The sequence below is a fragment of the Piliocolobus tephrosceles genome, chromosome 5 (assembly GCF_002776525.5).
Source record: "Piliocolobus tephrosceles isolate RC106 chromosome 5, ASM277652v3, whole genome shotgun sequence".
NCBI classification, from domain to species: Eukaryota; Metazoa; Chordata; class Mammalia; order Primates; family Cercopithecidae; genus Piliocolobus; species Piliocolobus tephrosceles.
Genome location: NC_045438.1, coordinates 113,479,871 through 113,503,150, shown reverse-complemented (window position 1 = coordinate 113,503,150; position 23,280 = coordinate 113,479,871). Strand labels below are relative to the sequence as shown.

At 35.2% G+C, this 23,280-nt stretch overlaps 1 protein-coding gene and 1 pseudogene across 5 annotated transcripts in view; both read right to left on the bottom strand.

The window, feature by feature from the left end:
- Positions 1 to 23,280, bottom strand: part of HMGCLL1 (3-hydroxymethyl-3-methylglutaryl-CoA lyase like 1) — a 162,259-nt gene that overhangs the window by 78,627 nt on the left and 60,352 nt on the right. For 2 of the 4 annotated variants that reach the window (XM_023222952.1, XM_023222953.1), the window contains 2 exons: positions 2,789 to 2,884; positions 292 to 440 (listed from right to left, as the gene is read on the bottom strand). The exons of 1 other annotated variant lie outside the window; for it this stretch is intronic. In XM_023222952.1, the coding sequence (XP_023078720.1) occupies positions 292 to 440; positions 2,789 to 2,884 (245 nt within the window). The remainder of the gene's footprint in view (positions 1 to 291; positions 441 to 2,788; positions 2,885 to 23,280) is intronic. One more of the 4 variants, XM_023222954.1, reaches the window with a different exon arrangement.
- LOC111549753 lies at positions 13,275 to 14,472 on the bottom strand (annotated as a pseudogene). The gene has a single exon (XR_003309666.1). The product of XR_003309666.1 is annotated as an L-lactate dehydrogenase A chain-like (transcript).

Below are 23,280 nucleotides of genomic sequence, written 5' to 3'. Positions count from 1 at the left end.
CGAGAGGGCTGCATTTGGGTGACAGAGTGTTAATAAAATAGTTAATAATGCCAGATTTGCATGCTAGTTCCTCTGATTTCAATTGCATTACACATTCCACAAGCTAGATACTCACTAATAATCATCAATGATGTTAATGAGATGTAACTATATAGTGATTGCCCTGATTAAAGTAGAAATACGATATTCTATGTATATTTTTATAAATGATATAAGAATCTCTAGATAATTTATGAGTAAGCTTTAACAATAAATATCAACAAAACAGAATTTGTGGGGTTTCATAAGTACCCTCGTGCTGGAATATTCATGTGTCTTGCAGACTTAACAACCTCCTCAAACTTTCCCATACTTTCTTCAATGGAACAGTTAATATTCTTCTTGCTAAAGGATTCAGATGCAGCTCCAAAAACTGATATCTCAGTAGCTCCCGCAGCAACCTGAAAAACATAATTTAAAGCCAAAGCTAATAATTTCAAAAATGTGAATGGTAGTGGTAGAAGAAAGATTAACTACTTTATGAAGGCATACATGTATTCTTCAATATTTGCCTTAGAATTTAAAATTGGATTCTTCTCATCTTGCCACATATACTCTTTCAAAATGTAAAAATATTTTATAGTAACAGAATAATCCACAAACTGCAATATTCATAAGTCTATGAGGCACAAAAACACAATGACGATGTTCTATTTAATTATGCCTTTTATAAATTATGTATTATCTTCAGAAATACTGTAACCCCAATTATGGAAAATACTAGCACTCCAATAAAACCCTTATCCTCCATGAAAAAATATTTTCAAACCAATTATTAAAATGGAAGATATTAAATACTTTGTTTTTCTTCTCTTCCTACAATCCAACAGAAAAATATTTTTCCAACTCATCATTTAGATTTTGCCCCCAGTTTTTCTTTGATCTCCTAATCTAGCTTTTATTTTTTTGTATCCTGATTTCTACAGCCATACTCTTGTCTACCTAATGCTTTGATCCTTTTGCCAGTCTTTAAATCGAAAATATTAATCTAATCAATTTCCTTTTTGTACTTTTTGTCAATTTTATTCCTTCCTCCAGGCTCTCCAATGACTTGTTTTTCAAATGTCAAGCCTCTTAGTTGTTTAGCTAGATGTTTAAGATCTTCCGTGAATGTATTTCTAGCACTTTGCCTATGTTCTCCCCTCTTGCTAATCCCCTGTTAACACATGGTGGGAGGCTGGGCACGGTGACTGATGCCTGTAATCCCAGCACTTTGGGAGGCCAAGGCAGGCAGATCACAAGGTCAAGAGATCAAGACCATCCTGGCCAACATGGTGAAACCCCGTCTCTACTAAATATACAAAAATTAGCTGGGTATGGTGGCATACATCTGTAGTCCCAACTACTTGGGAGGCTGAGGCAGAAGAATTGCTTGAACCTGGGAGGTGGAGGTTGCAGTGAGCCAAGATCATGCCACTGCACTCCAACCTGGTGACAGAGCCAAACTCCATCTCTAAAATAAATAAAATAAAATAAAATAAAATAAAATAAAATATAAAATAAAATAAAATAAAATAAATACATGGGGAGAGAAAAACCTAAAAGCTATCTTTTCATCTTTCCTCAAACATTTAAAAAATATTGGCTTCTATGCCTCTATCCAAAATAAATTCAGTTTCTAAAATAAAAACCCTGTTAGTGAACATCTACTATTTGTCTGTTTTGTTTTTAGTACTATGGATGTGCTTTTTGTCATCTACAAACAACTGTGTAAACTAAGTGTTGTTATGCCCATTTTACAGATGAAACAGCTGTAGCACAAAAAAGGTAAATACTTGGCATGATATCACACAGGGAGTAAAAGTTCTAGAGTCACGTTTTGAGCACAGAATTGCTTGACTCCCAAGTCAAGATTAGTTCCACTCCAGTGCTTACCTTTCTGAGTTAACATGAGAGTGCCCTTTCAGTACCTTCTTCAAGGTAAGATACGTTCTTTACTTTGTTACGATTAGTAGATGACACCAATATTTACAATTTTGTAAATGACTTTTTAAACAATGAAATGAAAATTTTATCAAATCAAACCCAAGGGAAAAATAAATGGTTCTAACAAAATACAGTATATGATTAATACCCCACAACCTCAACTTTACATAATAGAGTTTCACATAATGAATATTTTTCATTAATATTCATTAATACCAGAAATAGCTGCTGTAAAACCTATGCAATAAGCCCATATAAGGATAACACCTTAAAATTGAAGAGGATTGTCTCATATATATAATTATTAAAGCTTTATTTAAATGATATAAATTTTTAAATCACAGAGGATCAAAAGAAACAAACCAGAAGATAAATAGGGAAAGTAACTAGAGCCAGATAAAATGACAATTAGTTTTCACCCAGAGAGAGAAAATAAGACACAAAAAGCTGATCAACAAAGGTTGACAAAAATAATTACGAAATTCAACAGTAATAATAACTATACAAATTACATTGAAAAATGCTTAGTGTTCTATATTACTTAAGAAGAAGCACAAAATACACTTCTAAAAAATTTCCAAAAAATGCAGAATTTTACTTTTGTGTTTTGACTTTTGAACAGTGAAGCTGGAAAAGCCAGGTATATAGACGACTTTAGTCCCTAACAATGCTGTGAGGACATGGAGCCCTATGTCTTCACGTTAGTACATTAGCATAGTATTTATATTACAGGTGAGTTACACATGACACGATTTTAACTTTATAAATATCTTTAAAACAATAAGAGGCATATCAATTTTAGAAATATAAGTAGCGCACTTACAGCACGGTGAAAACCCTGAAGATTAGGAGTAAGGACAGGATAGCGAACTCCTGGATATTGATGAATGCCTTTCATTACTTCAGTGTGATCAGCCATCTTAAATACATAATAGTTACATGTAAATGTGTAACTTTGAATATGTTACTAAGAATCATTTTAGTTTCAGGTAGGTTATATTTACATAGGCAGAAAATTATGCCAGTGAATGTAAAGGAAATTAGTTCTCAAGTCTCATAGATGTATAATAAATAGAGATGAGTTTAACTGTTTTACAGAATGGGATCTGGCAAAATGAGTTATTACGGATAGGAATTCAGAACTTTACTATTTTCACTTGACCAATCTTTATTCCCTTCCTTTCATTTCATGGTCCAAGGCTGAAATATTTCTGAGATTGGGGAGAGTTGGAATGTCAATATGCTATTCATTTACCATCCATATGAAAATTTTATGTCCAAATAATTTTCAGTGTATGAAATTTTACAATGGTTAGTAAAATGTAAATTACACATATTCTTTAGAACAGTTTAACAAGGCTGAGATCCCAGAAAGTTATTTGGTGAGCACTGGTGTTTTAGTTAGTAATAGTTATAAAGCTTTATGTAGCACTATCATAGTATTACCACATGTTCTCATATGTGAACAAATTAATACAGTAGATAGAGTTTTCACCTGAAAAATTTAACCTACCCTGTCAACACTTTGTTTTCTGTATCTCTAAAAAGCTCAACTTTGAATTAAAATATCAAATTTACCAGTTTGCCACAAAGTCTAAGAATTAGCTTCTTAAAACAACAACTGTTAATCAGATCCCATAATCATCATACAGAGAAATTACCGTTGACATAACCATGAACCTTGCATATTTAAAAATAATAAATTATGGCATGAACAATAAATATGAAGAATAACATATAAGCAGTGGAAAGTATACAAAATGAACATGGAAAAAGCTGTGAAAACATACCAAACCAAAATTGGAATCCTCAACATAGAAATGCAGAAAAAGCCTTTTGGGTTTTCTTTATATAACTTGGCTTGTTATTATCAGAATGCATTATTTTTAAATTAAAAAAATTAAAAGCAAATAAATCCAAACAAAAAAATGCTTTTAAAGTATAGCTAAACACATTTGACAAATATTATAATTTTAAATATAACAATACATGTTACGATATTTACCCTTATTGATACATTCATCTTGTCAACTCTCAAATGCCAGCAGAGTTAAATTTAATGCTTTCAATTAGTATAATTCGGATTACTTAAATGAGTTTTTAAAAACATATAAATTTGAAATTAAATAAGATACAAAAAAGTACCTTCCTTTGACTGACATCATGCCTTATTATATTTAAGCTTTCATGTTTCATTCATAAACACATTTATTTGTGTTTACCAGGTGATCCTTTCTCACTTATTTCTATAATATTGTATCCACTATCCCCTGCCTCACCCATTCCCATCTTTTCCAAACACTATCTACCACATTCACTTATAATGCATAAAAGTGATATCTCTCATTTCATTCTAAATCTATCTGACTTTAATCTAGCTGTTTATTGAGCCCCTACTATGTCCAAAGCTCTGTGGCTCTGTGCTAGGTCCTGTGAAAAATAAAAATACAGACCTTACTTTCCTGTGGGAAAATGAGGTTAGTGTGCTGAAGTAATTAGTAGTATAGTTAGGGAGACAAAGCAGATACACATGGAATGTTAACAATTCAAAGAAATATACTGGTTGTAAATGAGATCACAGATTTTAGAGTTCAGAATGAATAAAGGTTGGTATGGTCTATAATAGTCTGGGAGAGTTTGAAAGAGCATATGCGATACAAACTACAGTCCTTGACTGTGGCATTGTTCCAACAAAAAATGGTCACACCAATATTTCTGGTCCTATATGTTCTTCAAGGATCTCACTACTTTTCACAAAGAGGAAGACATTATTTACTCTTTTCCCTGAAGCTGGGTAGGCTGTGATGCCTCCAACTCTTAGAGTGTAGTGGAAATCATACTATATGACTTCTGAAGCCAGGTTATAAAAAAGGATACAGCTTCCATATGGCTTTGTCTTTTGGGGAAAGCCACTGTGGGGAAATCAGCCAACATCCTGTAAGAAAGCCCAAATTAGCCTACGCAAAGACGCCACATAAGGAGACCCTCATGCAGAACCCATGTGAAGAGGAACTGAGGCCCCCAGCCAGTAGTCAGTGTAACCCCTGAATTTGTGATTGAAGTAGCCTCCAGATGACTTCTGCCTCCAGCATTTGAGTCATCCAGCTGAGGCCCTAGACACTGAAGACCAGAGACAATCTGTCCCCCATGTCCTCTTCAAATCCTGGCCCACAGAATTCGTAAGCATAATAAATGTTTACTTACACCACTAAGTTCTCAGGTAATTCATTTTACAGCTATAAAAGCTGGAACACTGAAAAATCAATAGGGTTGAAAAAGAAAGATGGACAGTTGCATAAGTGGTAACATATTATTTGGCTAGAGAAGATTATTAGTGAACAATGGGGATGAGCTTATAAATGAAGAGGAAACCACACACTTTGATGTGTCTTTGAGGTAGGTTCACGTTAGTACAAAGATCCTGATTTATCCTGAAGGCAATAGAAAGCTACAGAGAATGGGTGTTGAGAAAGGAGAAGACTGGATTAAAGGGTACATAATAAAATGAAGGCAGAAATAAATATGTTCTTTGAAACCAATGAGAACAAAGATACAACATACCAGAATCTCTGGGACTCATTTAAAGCAATGTGTAGGGGGAAATTTATAGCACTAAATGCCCACAAGAGAAAACAGGAAAGATTTAAAATTGACACCCTAACATCACAATTAAAAGAACTAGAGAAGCAAGAGCAAGCACATTCAAAACTAGCAGAAGGCAAGAAATAACTAAGAGCAGAACTGAAGGAGATAGAGACACAAAAATCCATCAAAAAATCAAAGAATCCAGGAGCTGGTGTTTTGAAAAGATCAACAAAATTGATAGACTGCTAGTAAGACTAATAAAGAAGAAAAGAGAGAAGAAACAAATGAAAAAAAAGAAGCAGTAAAAAATAATACTAAAGGGGATATCATCACCTACCCCACCGAAATATAAACGACCATCAGAGAATACTATAAACATCTCTATGCAAATAAACTAGAAAATCTAGAATAAATGGATAAATTTCTGGACACATACACCCTCGCAAGATTAAACCAGGAAGAAGTTGAATCCCTGAATAGACCAATAACAGGTTCTGAAATTGAGGCAATAATTAATAGCCTACCAACCAAAAAAAGTGCAGGACTACATGGATTCACAGCAGAATTCTATTAGAGGTACAAGGAGGAGCTGGTACCATTCCTTCTGAAACTATTCCAATCAATAGAAAAAGAGGGAATCCTCCCTAACTCATTTTATGAGGCCAGCATCATCCTGATACCAAAACCTGGCAGAGCCACAACAAAAAAAAGAGAATTTTAGACCAATATCCCTGATGAACATCAATGCAAAAATCCTCAATAAAATACTGGCAAACTGAATCCAGCAGCACATCAAAAAGCTTATCCACCATGATCAAGTGGGCTTCATCCCTGGGAGGCAAGGCTGGTTCAACACACGCAAATCAATAAGTGTAATCCAGCATATAAACAGAACCAAAGACAAAAACTACATGATTATCTCCATAGATGCAGAAAAGGCCTTTGACTAAATTCAACAGCCCTTCATGCTAAAAACTCAATAAATTAGGTATTGATGGGACATATCTCAAAATAATAAGAGCTATTTACGACAAACGCACATCCAATATCACACTGAATGGACAAAAACTGGAAACATTCCCTTTGAAAACTGGCACAAGACAGGGATGCCCTCTCTCACCACTCCTATTCAACATAGTGTTGGAAGTTCTGGCCAGGGAAATCAGGCAGGAGAAAGAAATAAAGGGTATTCAAATAGGAAAAGAGGAAGTCAAATTGTCCCTGTTTGCAGATGACATGATTGTATATTTAGAAAACCCCATCATCTTAGTGCAAAATCTCCTTAAGCTGATAAGCAACTTCAGTAAAGTCTCAGGATACAAAATTGATGTGCAGAAATCACAAGGCTTCTTATACACCAATAACAGACAAACAGAGAGCCAAATCATGAGTGAACTCCCATTCACAATTGCTTCAAAGGGAATAAAATACCTAGGAATCCAACTTACAAGGGGTGTAAAGGACCTCTTAAAGGAGAACTACAAACCACTGCTCAACAAACTAAAAGAGGACACAAACCAATCAAAGAACATTCCATACTCATGGATAGGAAAAATCAATATCATGAAAATGGCCATACTGCCCAAGGTAATTTATAGATTCAATGCCATCCCCATCAAGCTACCAATGCCTTTCTTCACAGAATTGGAAAAAATTACTTTAAAGTTCATATGGAACCAAAAAAGAGCCTGCATTGCCAAGACAATCCTAAGCCAAAAGAACAAAAGCTGGAGGCATCACACTACCTGACTTCAAATTATACTACAAGGCTACAGTAAGCAAAACAGCATGGTACTGGTACCAAAACAGAGATACGGACCAAAGGAACAGAACAGAGCCCTCAGAAAGAATACGACACATTTACAACCATCTGATCTTTGACAAACCTGACAAAAACAAGAAATGGGGAAAGGATTCCCTATTTAATAAATGGTGCTGGGAAAACTGGCTAGCCATATGTAGAAAGCTGAAACTGGATCCCTTCCTTACACTTTATACAAAAATTCATTCAAGATGGATTAAAGACTTAAATGTCAGACCTAAAACCATGAAAACCCTAGAAGAAAACCTAGATAATACCATTCACGACATAGGCATGGACAAGGACTTCGTGTCTGAAACACCAAAAGCAATGGCAACAAAAGCCAAAATTGACAAATGAGATCTAATTAAACTGAAGAGCTTCTGCACAGCAAAAGAAACTACCATCAGAGTGAACAGACAACCTACAGAATGGGAGAAAATATTTGCAATCTACTCATCTGACAAAGGGCTAATATCCAGAATCTACAAAGAACTCAAACAAGTTTACAAGAAAAAAAAAAAAATGACTCCATCAAAAAGTGGGTGAAAGATATGAACAGACACTTCTCAAGAGAAGACATTTATGCAGCCAACAGACACATGAAGAAATGCTTATCATCACTGGCCATCAGAGAAATGCAAATCAAAACCACAATGAGATACCATCTCACACCAGTTAGACTGGCAATCATTAAAAAGTCAGGAAAAAACAGGTGCTGGAGAGGATGTGGAGAAAGAGGAACACTTTTACATTGTTGGTGGGACTGTAAACTAGTTCAACCATTGTGGAAGACAGTGTGGTGATTCCTCAAGGATCTAGAACTACAAATACCATTTGACCCAGCTATCCTTTTACTGGGTATATCCCCAAAGGATTATAAATCATGCTGCTATAAAGACACATGCACACGTATGTTTATTGTGGCACTATCCACAATAGCAAAGACTTGGAACCAACCCAAATGTCCATCAGTGATAGACTGGATTAAGAAAATGTGGCACATATACACTATAGAATACTTCGCCGCCATAAAAAAGGATGAGTTCATGTCCTTTGTAGCGACATGGATGAAGCTGGAAACCATCATTCTCAACAAACTATCTCAAGAACAAAAACCAAACACTGCATGTTCTCACTCATAGGTGGGAACTGAACAATGAGAACACTTGGACACAGGAAGGGGAACATCACACACTGGGGCCTGTCGTGAGGAGGGGGAGGGGGGAGAGGGATAGCATTAGGAGATATACCTAATGTAAATGACGAGTTAATGTGTTCAGCACACCAACATAGCACATGTATACATATGTAATAAACCTGCACATGGTACACATGTACCCTAGAACTTAAAATATAAAAAAAAATTGTAGTATTATAGAACAATTAATTTGGGGGAGGTGCACAGGATAGTCTAGATAGAAGAGAGGCCAACTCTCAGGTAATTGTGAGAATCCAGCTTGTGACAAGTTCTGCGGTAGAAAAAAATGGTACTGGGAATAGAACTAAAGAAAAATGAAGAGGACACAGTGGCTAATAACACAGAGGAGCACTTTACTCAAAATTGTATTTCTCACCATTTTATAGCCTTCCTTTGTAAATAGTTTGCACGTATTTAAACAGAGTTCTTGATTGCGTATCCATGAATTTAGCTTTTGTGCTTGATGCTGTTTAGAGTGTGAGCTCTCTCTGTTTCTGTTTTTCTAACATGCATACACAAACGTGTATGCACACACACATTACAAAAAGAAAATAAGCAAACTTATTCCTAATAATAAGCAGAAAGAAAAGCAAAGTTTTAGGAAATTGTAATAAAATGTAAAACAAGTAAAGAATAATGTTAATCAAATTATTAATGCTTAAGCCTAAGTAAACATAGTATGTATAAATATTTATTAGAGACATATGTATTTTCATGATAACAAAAGTTAATAAAGAACATGTTCCTAACCAAATACAGATTTGGACAGAGATTGGAAGTATATCATAAAGTACAATAATGGGCAAATAAACAAATTTTAATCTACAATAAATATAGGTAATATTGTTCTATATTTAAGTCATCCGGCACGTAATTTAATAAAAATCTTGAGACAGTGTGAGGAAGCTTATATAACGAAGCAAACTACAATTTTTTCAATAGATGTTTCAATCAATAGATCAAGAAAACCAAATACTGCATGTTCTAACTCATAAGTGGGAGCTAAACAATGAGAACACATGGACACAGGGAAGGGAACATCACACACTGGGGCCTGTCGGGAGGTGGAGGTTGGGGGGAAGGATAGCATTAAGAGAAATACCTAATGTGGATGACTGGTTGATGGGTGCAGCAAACCACCATGGCACATGTATACCTATGTAACAAACCTGCACATTTTGCCAGGTTTGTTACATAGGTATACATTTAAGTTCTGGAACTTTAAGTTCCCAGAACTTAAAGTATAATAAATAAATAAATAAAAGAAATAAAGAAAAAAAGGAAAATGAACAGAGATGATAATGAAATTCCCAGATCATGAAAACTAAATTTTGATAATCACTGAAGGTATCTTAATAAAATTATGATAAATACAGAAAGTAGAATCCAAAATAACACTACTTTTACGTTTAAAAAATTGCTCACAATATAATGAGGCCATTCAAGAAAATAATAGTATTCTGTCTTAATTTAGTCAGTAAAGGCAAGTAAGTAAAGAGTTTTAGGATAATCCTGATAGAATATCATTTTATTACAATGAATAAAAAAGGGCAGGTTCCAATTAAACGTACAAAGTCCTTGCTTTAATTTTTTTTTCTCTTGGGGAGTTTATGTTATATTTCAATCTTAATGTTGTTTTAATGTCTAAAGTTTATAATTTAAACAATGAAACTAACAATTCATTTACATTACTGTTTTGACATTTCAAAAAAACCCTTCTACATCTGGTTTTATTTAACAAATGTTTTTCAGATTTTGCAGTGATTTTTCAAATTTAAAGTGATAAAAATCCTCATGATTTGGTTAGTAACAAGTTTTGCCATCATCAGCACACAGTCTGGAAATGGCAATATCTATATATCTCTAGCCAAAAAAAAAAAAAAAAAAAAATAGGCCTACCATGGTTTAGAATTGTTTTAAGCATGCACATTTTGATATAGATCCAAATCATCACAATGTTTGTGTAACACTTTGCAAGAGTTTTCAAGATATGCAAAGTATCACGAGGATTATAACCTAACAAGCTTAGAGATTTTATTTGCTACTAACTCTATCATGATGTAATTAAACTAGGATAGTTCATGCTATACACATCTAGACATCCTACCATGTTGTAATTACCTGAATACTATAATGCGTTCTAAATATTTAGGCTTTCAATATGTTCTCCAGACAATGGCCATGGCTGAAATACAGTTTAAGTGTTGTTAGTGTCCTCAGCTCACTCAAATTCCCTGAGATTAGTGGAATTTCAAGATAATGCATATGAGAATGCAGTGATAAACAATGAAACAGTTTCTCAAAAACTTCTGAAAGAGAATCATATTGGAAATTTCAACTGTTTTTTGTAAGTAGGCTACAGCAGATCTAGCTTTATTCAGCTTTGCTTTATTGTATTTCACAGGTACTGTGTTTTTTTACAAATTGAAGGCTTGTGGGAGCTCTGAGTTGATCAAGTCCTATTGGCATCATTTTTCCAACAGAATGTGCTCACTTGGTATCTCTGTGTCACATTTTGGTAAGTCTCACAATATTTAAAACTTTTTCATCATTATTATATCTGTTATGGTGATCTGTGATCACTGATCTTTGATGTTACTATTGTCATTATTTTGTGGCACCATGAACCACACCCATATAAGATGACAAATTTAATAAGTAAAGGCTGTGTGTGTTCAACTGATCTATCAACTGGGCATTCCCCACCTCTCTCCCTCTCCTCAGGACTCCCCATTCCTTGAGACACAACAATATTGAAATTAAGCCTATTAACCTTAAAATGGCCTGTAATGTTCAAGTGAAAGGAAGACACACATATCTCTCACTTTAAATCAAAAGCTAAAATGATTAACTGCAGTGAGAAAGGAATGTTGAAAGCCCAGGTAGGTGAAAAACCAGGCCTCTTATGCCAAAGAGTTAGAAAAGTTTTAAATACAAAGAAAAAGTCAGAAGAGAATTAAAAGTGCTATTCCGGTTTACACACAGATAATAAGTGAAACAGCCTTATTGCTGAAATGGAGAAAGTTTGACTGCAGAAGATCAAATCAGTCACAACATTCCACTAAGCCAAAGCCTAATCCAGGGAAAGGCCTGACGCTCTTCAATATTATAAAGGCTGAGACTGATGAGGAAGCTGCAGTAAAAACTGTTTGAAGCTAGCACAGAAGTTTAAAGAAAGAGGCAATCTCCATAATATAAAAGGGCAAAGTGAAGCAGCAGTTGCTGTTGAAGTAGCTGCAGCAAGTTATTCAGAAGGTCTAGATAAGATTATTAATTAAGGTAGCTACACCAAATAACAGATTTTTGATGTAGACAAAACATGGCATCTTCTTCTATTAGAAGATATTCTATTAGAAGATGTTGTTCTGTCATAGCTAGACAGAAGTCAACGGCTAGCTTCAAAGCTTATCAGGATAGGCTCTCTTGTTAAGGATTAATGCAAGTGATGTCTTTAAGCTGAAGCCGATGCTCACTGACCATTCCAAAACTTCTAGGAATCTTAAGAATGATGCTGAATCTACTCTGCCTATGCTCTAGAAATAGAAAGACAAAATCTAGATGACAGCACATTTGTGTATAGCATGATTTACTGAACATTTTAAGTCCACTGTTGAGAACTACTGGTCAGGAAAAAGGATTCTTTCAAAATATTACTGCTCACTGGCAATGCACCTAGTCACCCAAGAGCTCTGATAGAGAGGTACAAGATTTATGTTGCTTTCATGTCCTACACAACATCCATTTTGCTGCCCATGGATCAAGATGGATATTTACTTTCATGACTTCTTATTTAAGAAATACATTTTGTAAGACTAGAGCTACCATAGACAGTGATTCCTCTAATGGATGTGGGCAAAGTAGATAGAAAACCTTCTGTTAAAATTCACCATTGTACATGCCATTAAGAACATTTATGTTTCATGAGAGGAGGTTAAAACACCAACATTAACAGGAGTTTGGAAGTTTATTCCAATCTTCATGGATGACTTTGAGGGAGTCAAGACTTCAGTAGAGGATATAATTGCAGAGGTGGTGGAAATAGTAAGAGAACTAGAATTAGAAGTACAACCTAAAAATGTAACTGAACAGCTGCAATCTCATGATCAAACCTGAACAAATGAGGAGCTGCTTCTAAGGGATAAGCAAAGAAAATGGTTTCGTGAGATAAAATCTACTCCTGGTGACGATGCTGTGAACGTAAAGGGTTTAAATATTACATAAACAGTTGTGAAACAAGCAGCAGGATTTAAGAGGACTGACTAATTTTTTTTTGTCACTGTTCAAGGTTTATTGGGGGTTTTAGTTGGTATAACACTTGGATAGTTGGTTGTATTGTTTATATGTAGATCTTTTTATGTTATATGGTAATGTACACTACTGATATATATAGTTTACAAAATAAGCTGCTTCGGAACAATTATGCACAAGACATACGATACTGGATTTATACACTGGATCCCAGGATGTGACTAGGAAAAAATGTTGGACTAGGCATGTTCAGTGAAGAAACCAGGAAATTATATAACACACAGTAAACATCCACCTGGCTCAAGGGGCAAATGCAGCATATACAGAATTGGCAGTGGTGCGTCAGAACTATTTCACACTAACCAGTTTAGGACTACACAAGATTAATACCATCTAGCATCAGGATATAGCTATGGATTTCACAAACCATTCCTATTTCTAACTTCAGGAGTTAATGCTTTTCCCAGTCCATCTTAAAATATTACTGCTTTAATCACAGATCAGATAAAAAGGACATGCACAACCTCCAACTAGAATCCTGTTGTATCCTAGACAGTAAAATGCTATGATATCAGAAGACTTTAAAATTGAAGCTCTTTTTGGATTCCCCAAAGTGTATCTGCACTTTTCTTCAAACGGGCCTCTTCCTCAGGAGTCAGAGTCACCTTCACAAGGTCTGAGATTTCATTCTGTCCCAAAATGCAAGGAACACTAAGGAAGACATCATCCTTTATTCCATAGAGACCCTTAATCATGGTGGAAACTGGGTGCACTCGCCTAAGATTCTTCATTATACTCTCTGCCAAATCTGCTACAGAGAGTCCAATGGCCCAGGATGTATAGCCTTTGAGTTTGATCACCTCATAAACACTCTCAACCACCTGCTTGTGAACCTCTTTCCACTGTTCCTTATCTTTATCAGTCCCTAAATCTGGGTGCAGAGTCTTCAGGGAGATACCAGCAACATTCATTCCACTCCATACAGGCACACTGGAATCTCCATGTTCCCCAAGGACCCACCCATGACAGCTTAATGGGTGAACTCCCAGTCTTTCCCCCATCAGGTAACGGAATCTGGCCGAATCCAGATTGCAACCACTTCCAATAACACGGTTTTTGGGAAAACCACTTATCTTCCAAGCCACGTAGGTCAAGATATCCACTGGATTTGAAACAATAAGCAACTTGCAGTTCGGGCTGTATTTTACAACATTAGGAACGATGAATTTAAAGATGTTCACGTTACGCTGGACCAAATTAAGACGGCTTTCTCCCTCTGTTGACGTGCCCCAGCAGTGATAATGACCAGCTTGGAGTTTGCAGTTACACTATAGTCTTTCCCAGAGACAATCTTTGGTGTTCTAAGGAAAAGGCTGCCATGTTGGAGATCCATCATCTCTCCCTTCAATTTGTCTTCGATGACATCAACAAGAGCAAGTTCATCTGCCAAGTCCTTCATTAAGACACTGATGGCACAGGCCATGCCAACAGCACCAACCCCAACAACTGTAATCTTATTCTGGGGAGTCTGTTCTTCCTTTAGAAGATTATGAATCAGCTGATCCTTGAGAGTTGCCATATTGGACTTGGAACCAAAAGGAATCGGGAATGCACGTCAGGCGGTCGTCCGGGACACGCGGCAATGAGATCCGGAATAGGCGGCAGCGGCTGCAGCACCGGACTGACTAATTTTGAAAGAAGTTCTATACAGAGTAAAATACTATCAAACAGCATCATGTGCTAGATATAAATTTTTCATGAAAGAAAGAGTCGATTGATACAGCAAACTTGTATTATTTTAAGAAACTGCCACTACCACCCTGATCAGTCAGCAGCCACCAACAGAAAAGCAAGATTCTCCACCAGCAAAAAGATTATGACTTGCTGAAGGCTCAGATGATTGTTAGCAACATTTTAATAATAAAGTATTTTTAATGAAGGTGTGTACATTATTTATTCACATGTAATGCTATTGTACACCTAATAGACTACCACATTTTACAAGCATAACTTTTATATTCATCGAGAAGCTTAAAAATTTGTATGACTAGCTATGTTGCAATATTTTTTTTTTTTTGTAGTGGTCTGGAACTGAACCCACAATCTCTCTAAGGTATGCCTCTAACTTACAATTGGGGGTATACAAAAGTTCACCAATTTTTAAAATATGAGACCTCATAATTGATTTTTCAAATTCATCTCAATATGTGAATACTGCTCCATTTTAATATTTATACAGTTACTACATATCTAACATCATGGCATAGAAAAATGAAGCAGATGCAATCCTTACATGGATAGAATATATAGGCTAGTGAGAGAAGATATATGTGTTTGTATGTGCATGCATGTGTACATATTATATATAAATATATACCAAAATATAAAATAATCAACTATCATGTGATCTGAAATTCTATGCAGCACAGATAAGAAGCATATTTCTTAACAAACCAAGGTATGATTATGACATATTTAAGCCGCACCTTATCTAGGCCAAATGTAAATAACTCAGGGGCCTGTTTGTTTTATAAGAGTAAAATTATTCATAGCATTTGAAACTACTGAAAACTACTTATAGAGCAAAATTATTTATATATACTCATATGTTTCTATGGTAAATTATTACTTTTTAGTGTATTGCAAAAGAAAAACACTTAATAACCCTAAACTTAAAGCATACTATTTATTAAAATAGCCCAAAAAATTATATGGTGAAATGTTTTGTAGGAATTAATTTTTAACATTTTTCCAAGTATACAATTCTTTCATTTTCAAGTCCCACAAAATTAAAGATAAAAATACCTATCACCCTTTACTTCTCTTCAAAATGACAGAGAAAATAGAACTTTCACTGAGTAAATTTTACTCAGTTCCAACTGATAACATGCAATATGGGATGTTCAATAAAGTGAAATAAATATTTACTTTAGATGAAATACATAAGGAATTGAGAGTTCCTATTCAGTTTTTGACAAGAATTGACTCCTATTCATTTATATTTTAATCAGCGATTAACTCCCCACTGCACCATCCCTGAACAAATGCAATTACAAAGCTACTCCATGTACAGATCTCTAAATTCCGGAGCTGCATTTGTAATACACTTTTTATATGTAATTCTCTCATACCCATTTATGATACATGTTGCTTCTGCGTTTACTATTTTAATGTAATGACAGATTAGTTCACTACAAGTTTGCAAACTACAGAAGAGGAGAATGTTTTGGGTGGTTCTGTATTACCATAGAAATTATTCAATGTGCTTTTGTAGCTCTGCTGAAAGTGAGAAAATTTAACTGTGTGATGGGGTGGGAAATATTAAAAGTTTAAGTTAGCACTGTTGTTAAGTGACAGAAGAGTTCAGAGGAGGATCTGAAATTCATGTGAGAAAAAAATGCAAAGATACTCTATCTTTACAGTAATGATATCTACAGAACTATATAACTTGACCACCTCTCTTACAACTAGATCTTGTAACCTAAATATAGGACTCTACATTTTGTACCCTTTTCCCTGGGCTGGTCAAGTTGATATGACTGTGTCAAGCATCATCAGTGAGTGAGCCTCAGCCATTGTCTCTGTCTCCACTCCACCTATCTGCTAAAGGGCTCAAATTGTTTCCCTACCTTGCTCTCTAACGAGACGGATTTTATGCTTTGTAATAGTATACTAGGTAAGAAGCTAGTTGAGAAGTCCTAGGAAAACAAGGAAGGTATAGCCAGAAAATCTAAATAATCTAAATAGTCATGGTGTTGGGGAAGGACAGCCTGGGATTTGAAAGGTGGGCTTTACTGGCAAGATGCTTTGACTGCTCTATAGCAGTGAAACGGTGTGAGATGAGAAGAAGAAAGGGGAATTAGACAGAGTATTGCTGGGATATATAGAGCTGTTCTCCTGCAATGGTCTTCAAGTAACGCATGGCGATTGGAATACCATTTAATTCCTTAGGTTCCTATATTATATTTTTTATGTATAAATCCAGGCCAGACTCTGTCAATTGGAAGAGCTCACAATTGCTGCACTCTTTCAGAATGTTGGTGTAAATATTCTCATACACTGAAAATATATAAAATCCAGTATATCATATAAGATATAGTACACAATTTTACCTCATATGAAAACTCACTGTAGAGTTGAGCAAGAGTGCATATTCACCATGTTAATGTCCTACACTAACTGGCACCAGAAGTATGTAAATACTTAAGAGAAACAAAATTCGAAATGTATACAGTCAGAGGCTAGTTTGTGCAAAATTCTTCCAAATATTACATACATACTGTTGTAAGGAAATGAGTCTGTTTTCATCAATGTGAAATCAAATGGAAATTTTCACCTCTCAAAAATATATTCTATATAACAATTATACTGTGCATATGTTTCTATTTTTAATTGAATAAAATTTACAAAAATAGAATATATCAAAATTCCTCCCTGTGAAATGTACAAAACTGGAGTAATTCTTCTAAAATAAAGACTATACCTGCGTATAGTTACATATAACAAAGTATTTGATACACCTTAAGACAACATTACCAATAATGAAATATTAAACTGAAAGACATTTTTCTAATCTATAAATAAAAAGTTTTATTGACAGTGCTAGAGAAAAGACTGAATTATCTGTCTATATTCTCCATAGAAAACATCACAGTGTCGACCTTAGAAAGAGGTGAACCAAGAATGTATAGTCAAAAAATAAGAGAAAAAGAGTACTTACTACGAAATAACCTCAGATGCTCACTTAAATTTTTAAAATAAAATTTTATTTTTCTTAATTTTGAGATATTTGTAATATGTGTTAACTTTAAACATTTTCTTATTTCATAAGTTCTTTCTTCTCATTTAAAATTAATATTTATTTTCCTATATAATGTTATATTTGGCATTTATAGTCTTTTTTTTTTTTAAAAAAAGGGTCTTCCAAATTGATGTAGGCAACAACTAAAATTCCCTATGAGTGGTTGGCCATATGTCTCCTAGTGATTTCCAGATCTCACCCAGAGACAGGTGGCCCTGAACCATCCAGACATATCAATGAGCAAGAGCACAAGCAGTTGCTTCATTTGGAGTAATGGGGCATAGACAGTAGTAAATTACTCTCAAAACCGAATGACCCCAGAGACTAGCTCAAACTTTGCATTTTGCCAGAAACACGATCCTTGAAGACAAAAGAACCTGAGACATATCTAATGATTGTCCCTTGGACAATTTCATATTTCCTGGTTCCGGTATTTGTGATGAGGGACCTAGACAGATGCAACGAGGCTAAACTTTACAGCACTTTCAGAGGCAGTAAAATAACCAAAAAGAGGAAAAGAGGAATAAACTATAATAGGATGGGTTTTTGAGTAGTGCAATTCATATTAATTACACTACTATTAATAGTAATAGTAATAGTAATTATTATCTGTTATAGAAGTACAAAATATGATCAGACAGAGTAAGAATTGAGGAACAGTATTTAAAGGCTCCCCCAGCAACTTCCATGACCTCATCATCATTCAAAGAAAGCTCTGCCACCGTTAGCATAAGTCTTTCCCTTACTTCAATCCACAGACTTGGTCTCTGCTGGTCCATGCGACACCCACTGGGATATGGAATCAGAAAACTAACAAAGGATTCTAGAGGGCCTTAGAGGCATAATGAAAAAAAGGATCATTTAGAGATCCTCTAAATGTTTAGGCCCTAAAACAGAGGTGGGGTATAAAATATTTGAAAAGGGGGATTTTTAAAGTCCTATGGTAGGATATGAAATTAGTTCCCTCCAAATATTCCAAATGAAGCATGAGTGAAGATTGCAATGACTTAATTATTTTGACATTTTGAGCATGCCTTCATATATGAAAGGATAGCAAGGGGCTCCAAATTTTATTTTAATTACACCTAACTGAAATAATTAAGGTCCTTTATCTTGTTAGCTAAGCCAGAGTTACTGAGACTCAAAGCTGGAAATCTCTTAGAAAACCCATTTCCACCTAGTGGAACTGACTCAGTATACGGCATTTACTGAAGGATCCAGTGTGCTTAGAGCTGTGCTTCCAAACACTGGCCTGAGGACTGCCTAGGTCAGAATGATCTGGAACGACTTTTTAATGCTTATTTCTATATTCCATACTGGCCCCAGTGAACCAAAAATCTCTGAGACTGTAAATTGGAAATCTGCCCATTCAGTAATTTCCTCCAGTGCTTTATATGCATGGTTTAGAAAAGTCTGCAACTCTTCCCTGGGTTAAGGAGTAGAAGTTTTGGAGTAGATTCCTGTGTAACCCACATAGACCCTACAAAACAGATTTTTTGCTATGCTTTACAATGAGCATTATTATGGTCCAGAGTACTGTGGTCAGGTCACACTTATCCCAACTTACTGGGCTCTAAGAAATGGATGTCACCTTGGATCTGACATCCATGACCAATATACAACCAAGGTAAGCCTTATATTAAGGTTATCCTTACCCCAGCTGGAACTCTGTTATTGTCTCCTTACTACTGAGATTCCAGAATAATTTTCAGCTAAGGCCTTGAAGGTCTTGAGGACTCCAGACCCCTAGTTTTTCTTAACAGCTCACCTCACTCTTACTGAAGTGCTCCCAGCTTGCCTTGGATGATAGCAAAATGTTTGCAGCATTATGCCTGCTATTTCATGTCTCTGATCCTTTACATTATTCCTTCCACCTAAAAATCATTTTTCCTTTTTTATTTAGTTAATTGATTTCATTTTTCCAATATTCAACTAAAAACTTCCTCTTACATGACATTCTCAATAACCAGCTTGACTTAGATGTCTCTATATTTCCTAACTTGCTTTGTACATACCTATCATTGCTCTTATCATATTCTGTATAATTTTTGATTCATGCATCACTTTCCATTATTAAATCATTAGCTCTTTAAATACTTTGCATGAAATAAGATTTAATAAATGATTGTTGAATTGAACTGACATTTCTCTCCCTTTGTGTTAGCCCTTTATTCTAATTCGAATTCACTTTTAATTCAATCCACTTTGAATTGTGATTTTTTCCCACTAATTCTTCTAAAATTTTATTTTTAATAATGATGGTAATAATGGTAAAAGCACATTTACTTTATGCTGAGTTATATATTAAACCTATAGATATTTAATTCTTTATGTGGTATCCTTTTATACATCTTTAACAACCTAATAAGAGACTCCTTTCCAAATTGCAATCACTTCAGGCCCATAAAATGCAGATTCACCTCTGAATAAAAATAAAATTAGGCTTTCCTTATTGAAGTAGGAGCAGAGGGGCTAGAGTTCACTGGTTTGGCCTCCCTCAAGCCAACCTTGTTGATTCCCAACCTTGTTGATTCCCAACCTTGTTGAAGTCTAACATCAACAGAACTACATCATGATATTAGAAGCAAAGATCACCCAGTTAGTGAGTGCAAAAGCCGGGCAGGGACCCAAGTCCATCTGACTGCAAAGCATGTTCTCTACACCTCCTTGATAAACATATCTTCCATATCTTCTATCTTCTATATTGTCCATATCCTCTATCTTCTATATCTTCATCTTAGTCACTGCTAAAGATTGTGTGTATCAGAATATCAAAGGCAGAGCTCCTAGAGAGAACTTACCTTCAGGCTGAACAGTTTTGCAACATATTTTATCATCTAGCCCAATATCTCTCAAATTGAATTTGTCAACAGCATTATTTGAGGTACTTTTTAAAAATATAGATTTCTTGCTCATATTGGTACAGATTCTGATTCTGTTCTCCTGTAAGATCCAGGAATCTATAATTACCAAAACTTCTCAGGAGATGTTAGAAATCAACAAGTTTGGGGATCAATAAGGTTGGCTTGAAGGGGGCCAAATTAGCACATTTTAGGCCTTCTGACCCTACTTCAATAAAGGAAGACTAATTGTATTTTTATTCAGAGGTGAATCCCAATTTTGTGGCCTTGAACCTAAAGTGACTGCAATTTAGGAGGGAGCCTCCTTAAGAAAAAGAACACAAAAATAACGATTGAACCTTTCATAAAAACTTATAACGGATGATCACATTGATAAGACCTCTCCTACAGTCTGGAAGGGACCTCAACAAATCTTTTATGGTACCTTTCTTGTCTATATCATATATTGAAGTTCTACACAAAGTTTTACCCATGACAAAAAAAAAAAAAAAGTTTCACTGATAAAAACTAACATTTGGAAAATACCAGTTTTGGTAAAATTTCATATCTTGCTCAGAGCAATGTCAACAAGATAGTCAAGGGTATTTTTGAAATACTCCAGAAATACTATCAGCAAACAAGTGAGGTCAATTTGGTATGTCTTATTATTGGTACATCCATAAGATTTCCGAGTACATCTCATGTTCAAAAATGCTCTGTTTAATCAACTATCCTAAATTTTGCTAGGAGACAGACTTAAACTCATGAACCTATAAGTCCCCATTTTTCCTTCTCTCTAATATAGATTGCTAAATAATTTTTAAAAAATATTTTTGAAGGATTCTTTGCTTTCTTTGCCCCACCGCCAAATCTATCACCCAGGACAATATTCATTTCTCTTCAAAATGAGTGGATAATATCAGAAGCTATTTGTCTACAATCTCCAGTAGCTGGATTAGACATAACTGACGGTATTACTTTCTGCATGCCGGCATACAACAGGAAAGAGACATAGAGCGTGCAATTTCTTCAACACATGCCATCGATTACTATCAAAATGTAAATAATGTGGTTTTAGACCCTATAACTCAAAACTCAATTTGAGCAGTAACTCCTCTTAAAGGCAATACACTCGTAAATTCAGTAATGAGAAAAAATGAGACTAGAGCTCTTCCTGACAACCCTGGGTGAAAACGCTCTAGCCAGCTATGAATAGCACTGTAGCCTGGGTACAGTAACCCAGTCTCATTCACAGACTCCTTGTACAAACCCCATATATCTTAGCCTCAGTAGCACAGAGGAAATCTTGGTCTGCTTGAAGAAGTAAGACAGTTTTAATAAATCACAGTCTTACAATAATAAACACAGGAAATCTCTGGAAAATTGAACATCCAGTTTTTTTTTTTTTTTCTACCCAATACCCTGTCTTGGCTGCCAAAGCTAAAATAGACTGACACCATATTCACAAAACTTCTTAAGTCCAGAAGCCTTGAAACTAATTTGGTCTTGTGTATAATTTCCTGTACTTCTTTATTCAGCATTACCTTTGTGTACTAAGGACCTCTGTACTGCCCTCTATCGGATGAAATGCCTACATGTATCAAGAGTGACCAAAATAAGAAGCATATGGCCAATACTCTTCTACTGTAAATGCAGGCAAGACATTTTAGTCATGATCCACTAATGTCTACAAGTATTCATTTTTAAAATTAATAAAATAGGCCCAAGCTACCCAAATGGATCTGTGAGTTATAAACTGGGGGGGGGCAATATTCCAGATAAAGAAACAAAAGTCATTTTATTCAATAGCATTTCCTAGTTTCCTAAGATAAACATAATAAATATGCATTAGTTATTCTTTATTCAGGTCAATGCCTTTTGTGACCACCCTCCTGGTCTTCCCATGTCAAAGCAATCATGTTCCCAACATCATTCTGAAGTAGGGCAAGAAGTCTCAAAGCTCCCAGTATAATTTTCTTTCCACTCAACTGTGCTGCCTCTCATATATCATGTCTTTATGTTTGATAATAACACTGTCAAAGTTGTTATTTCCCATGCATGAAAGCAGAAGTGATTTTTGAAATACTATATCTAATTGTAGTTACTGTATACAGACTGTAAACGAAGTTTCCCTTCTATACTTACACTTCTCTGTAACCCAACTTGACCAGAGTGGAGGGTAGGCCTGGGTTGTTGGAAGGAGACTAACACACTGGTAATAAGACACTGGCAATAAGTAATAAGACACTGGCCGCGGAGAAAAGGGTCTTATTACCGCAACAAGCAATGCCACCACTGCAAATTGGTGGTTTGGCCATCATATGGATCCAGAGATCTCTGTTTTGATATAAGACAGAACTTTAAAAACACTGGCCAGAGTACTTGATGACAAACTGTTTAACATACCCTGGTTACTAAGTTCTATTTTATAACTCATTTAGATATTCACTTGATTTTAAAACACCATTTGTATGAGCTTGAATTTTTTTATTAATTTTGTTCCAATTATCTATTTTAACTTTACACTTACCTTATTAGATATATATTATGGTTATTGATAGCAACTACTTATTATTCAACAATTGGGTCCAACAAAGAACTCAATACAGTTTTGAATAGAGACATAATAAAAGCAATAAATGGGTGAGTAAATAAATGGAAACAATGAGCTCACTTGGACTCGGGAAGGGGAACATCACACAATGGGGCCTATCATGGGGAGGGGGGAGGGGGGAGGGATTGCATTGGGGAGTTATACCTGATACAAATGATGAATTGATGGGTGCTGACGAGTTGATGGGTGCAGCACACCAACATGGCACATGTATACATATGTAAC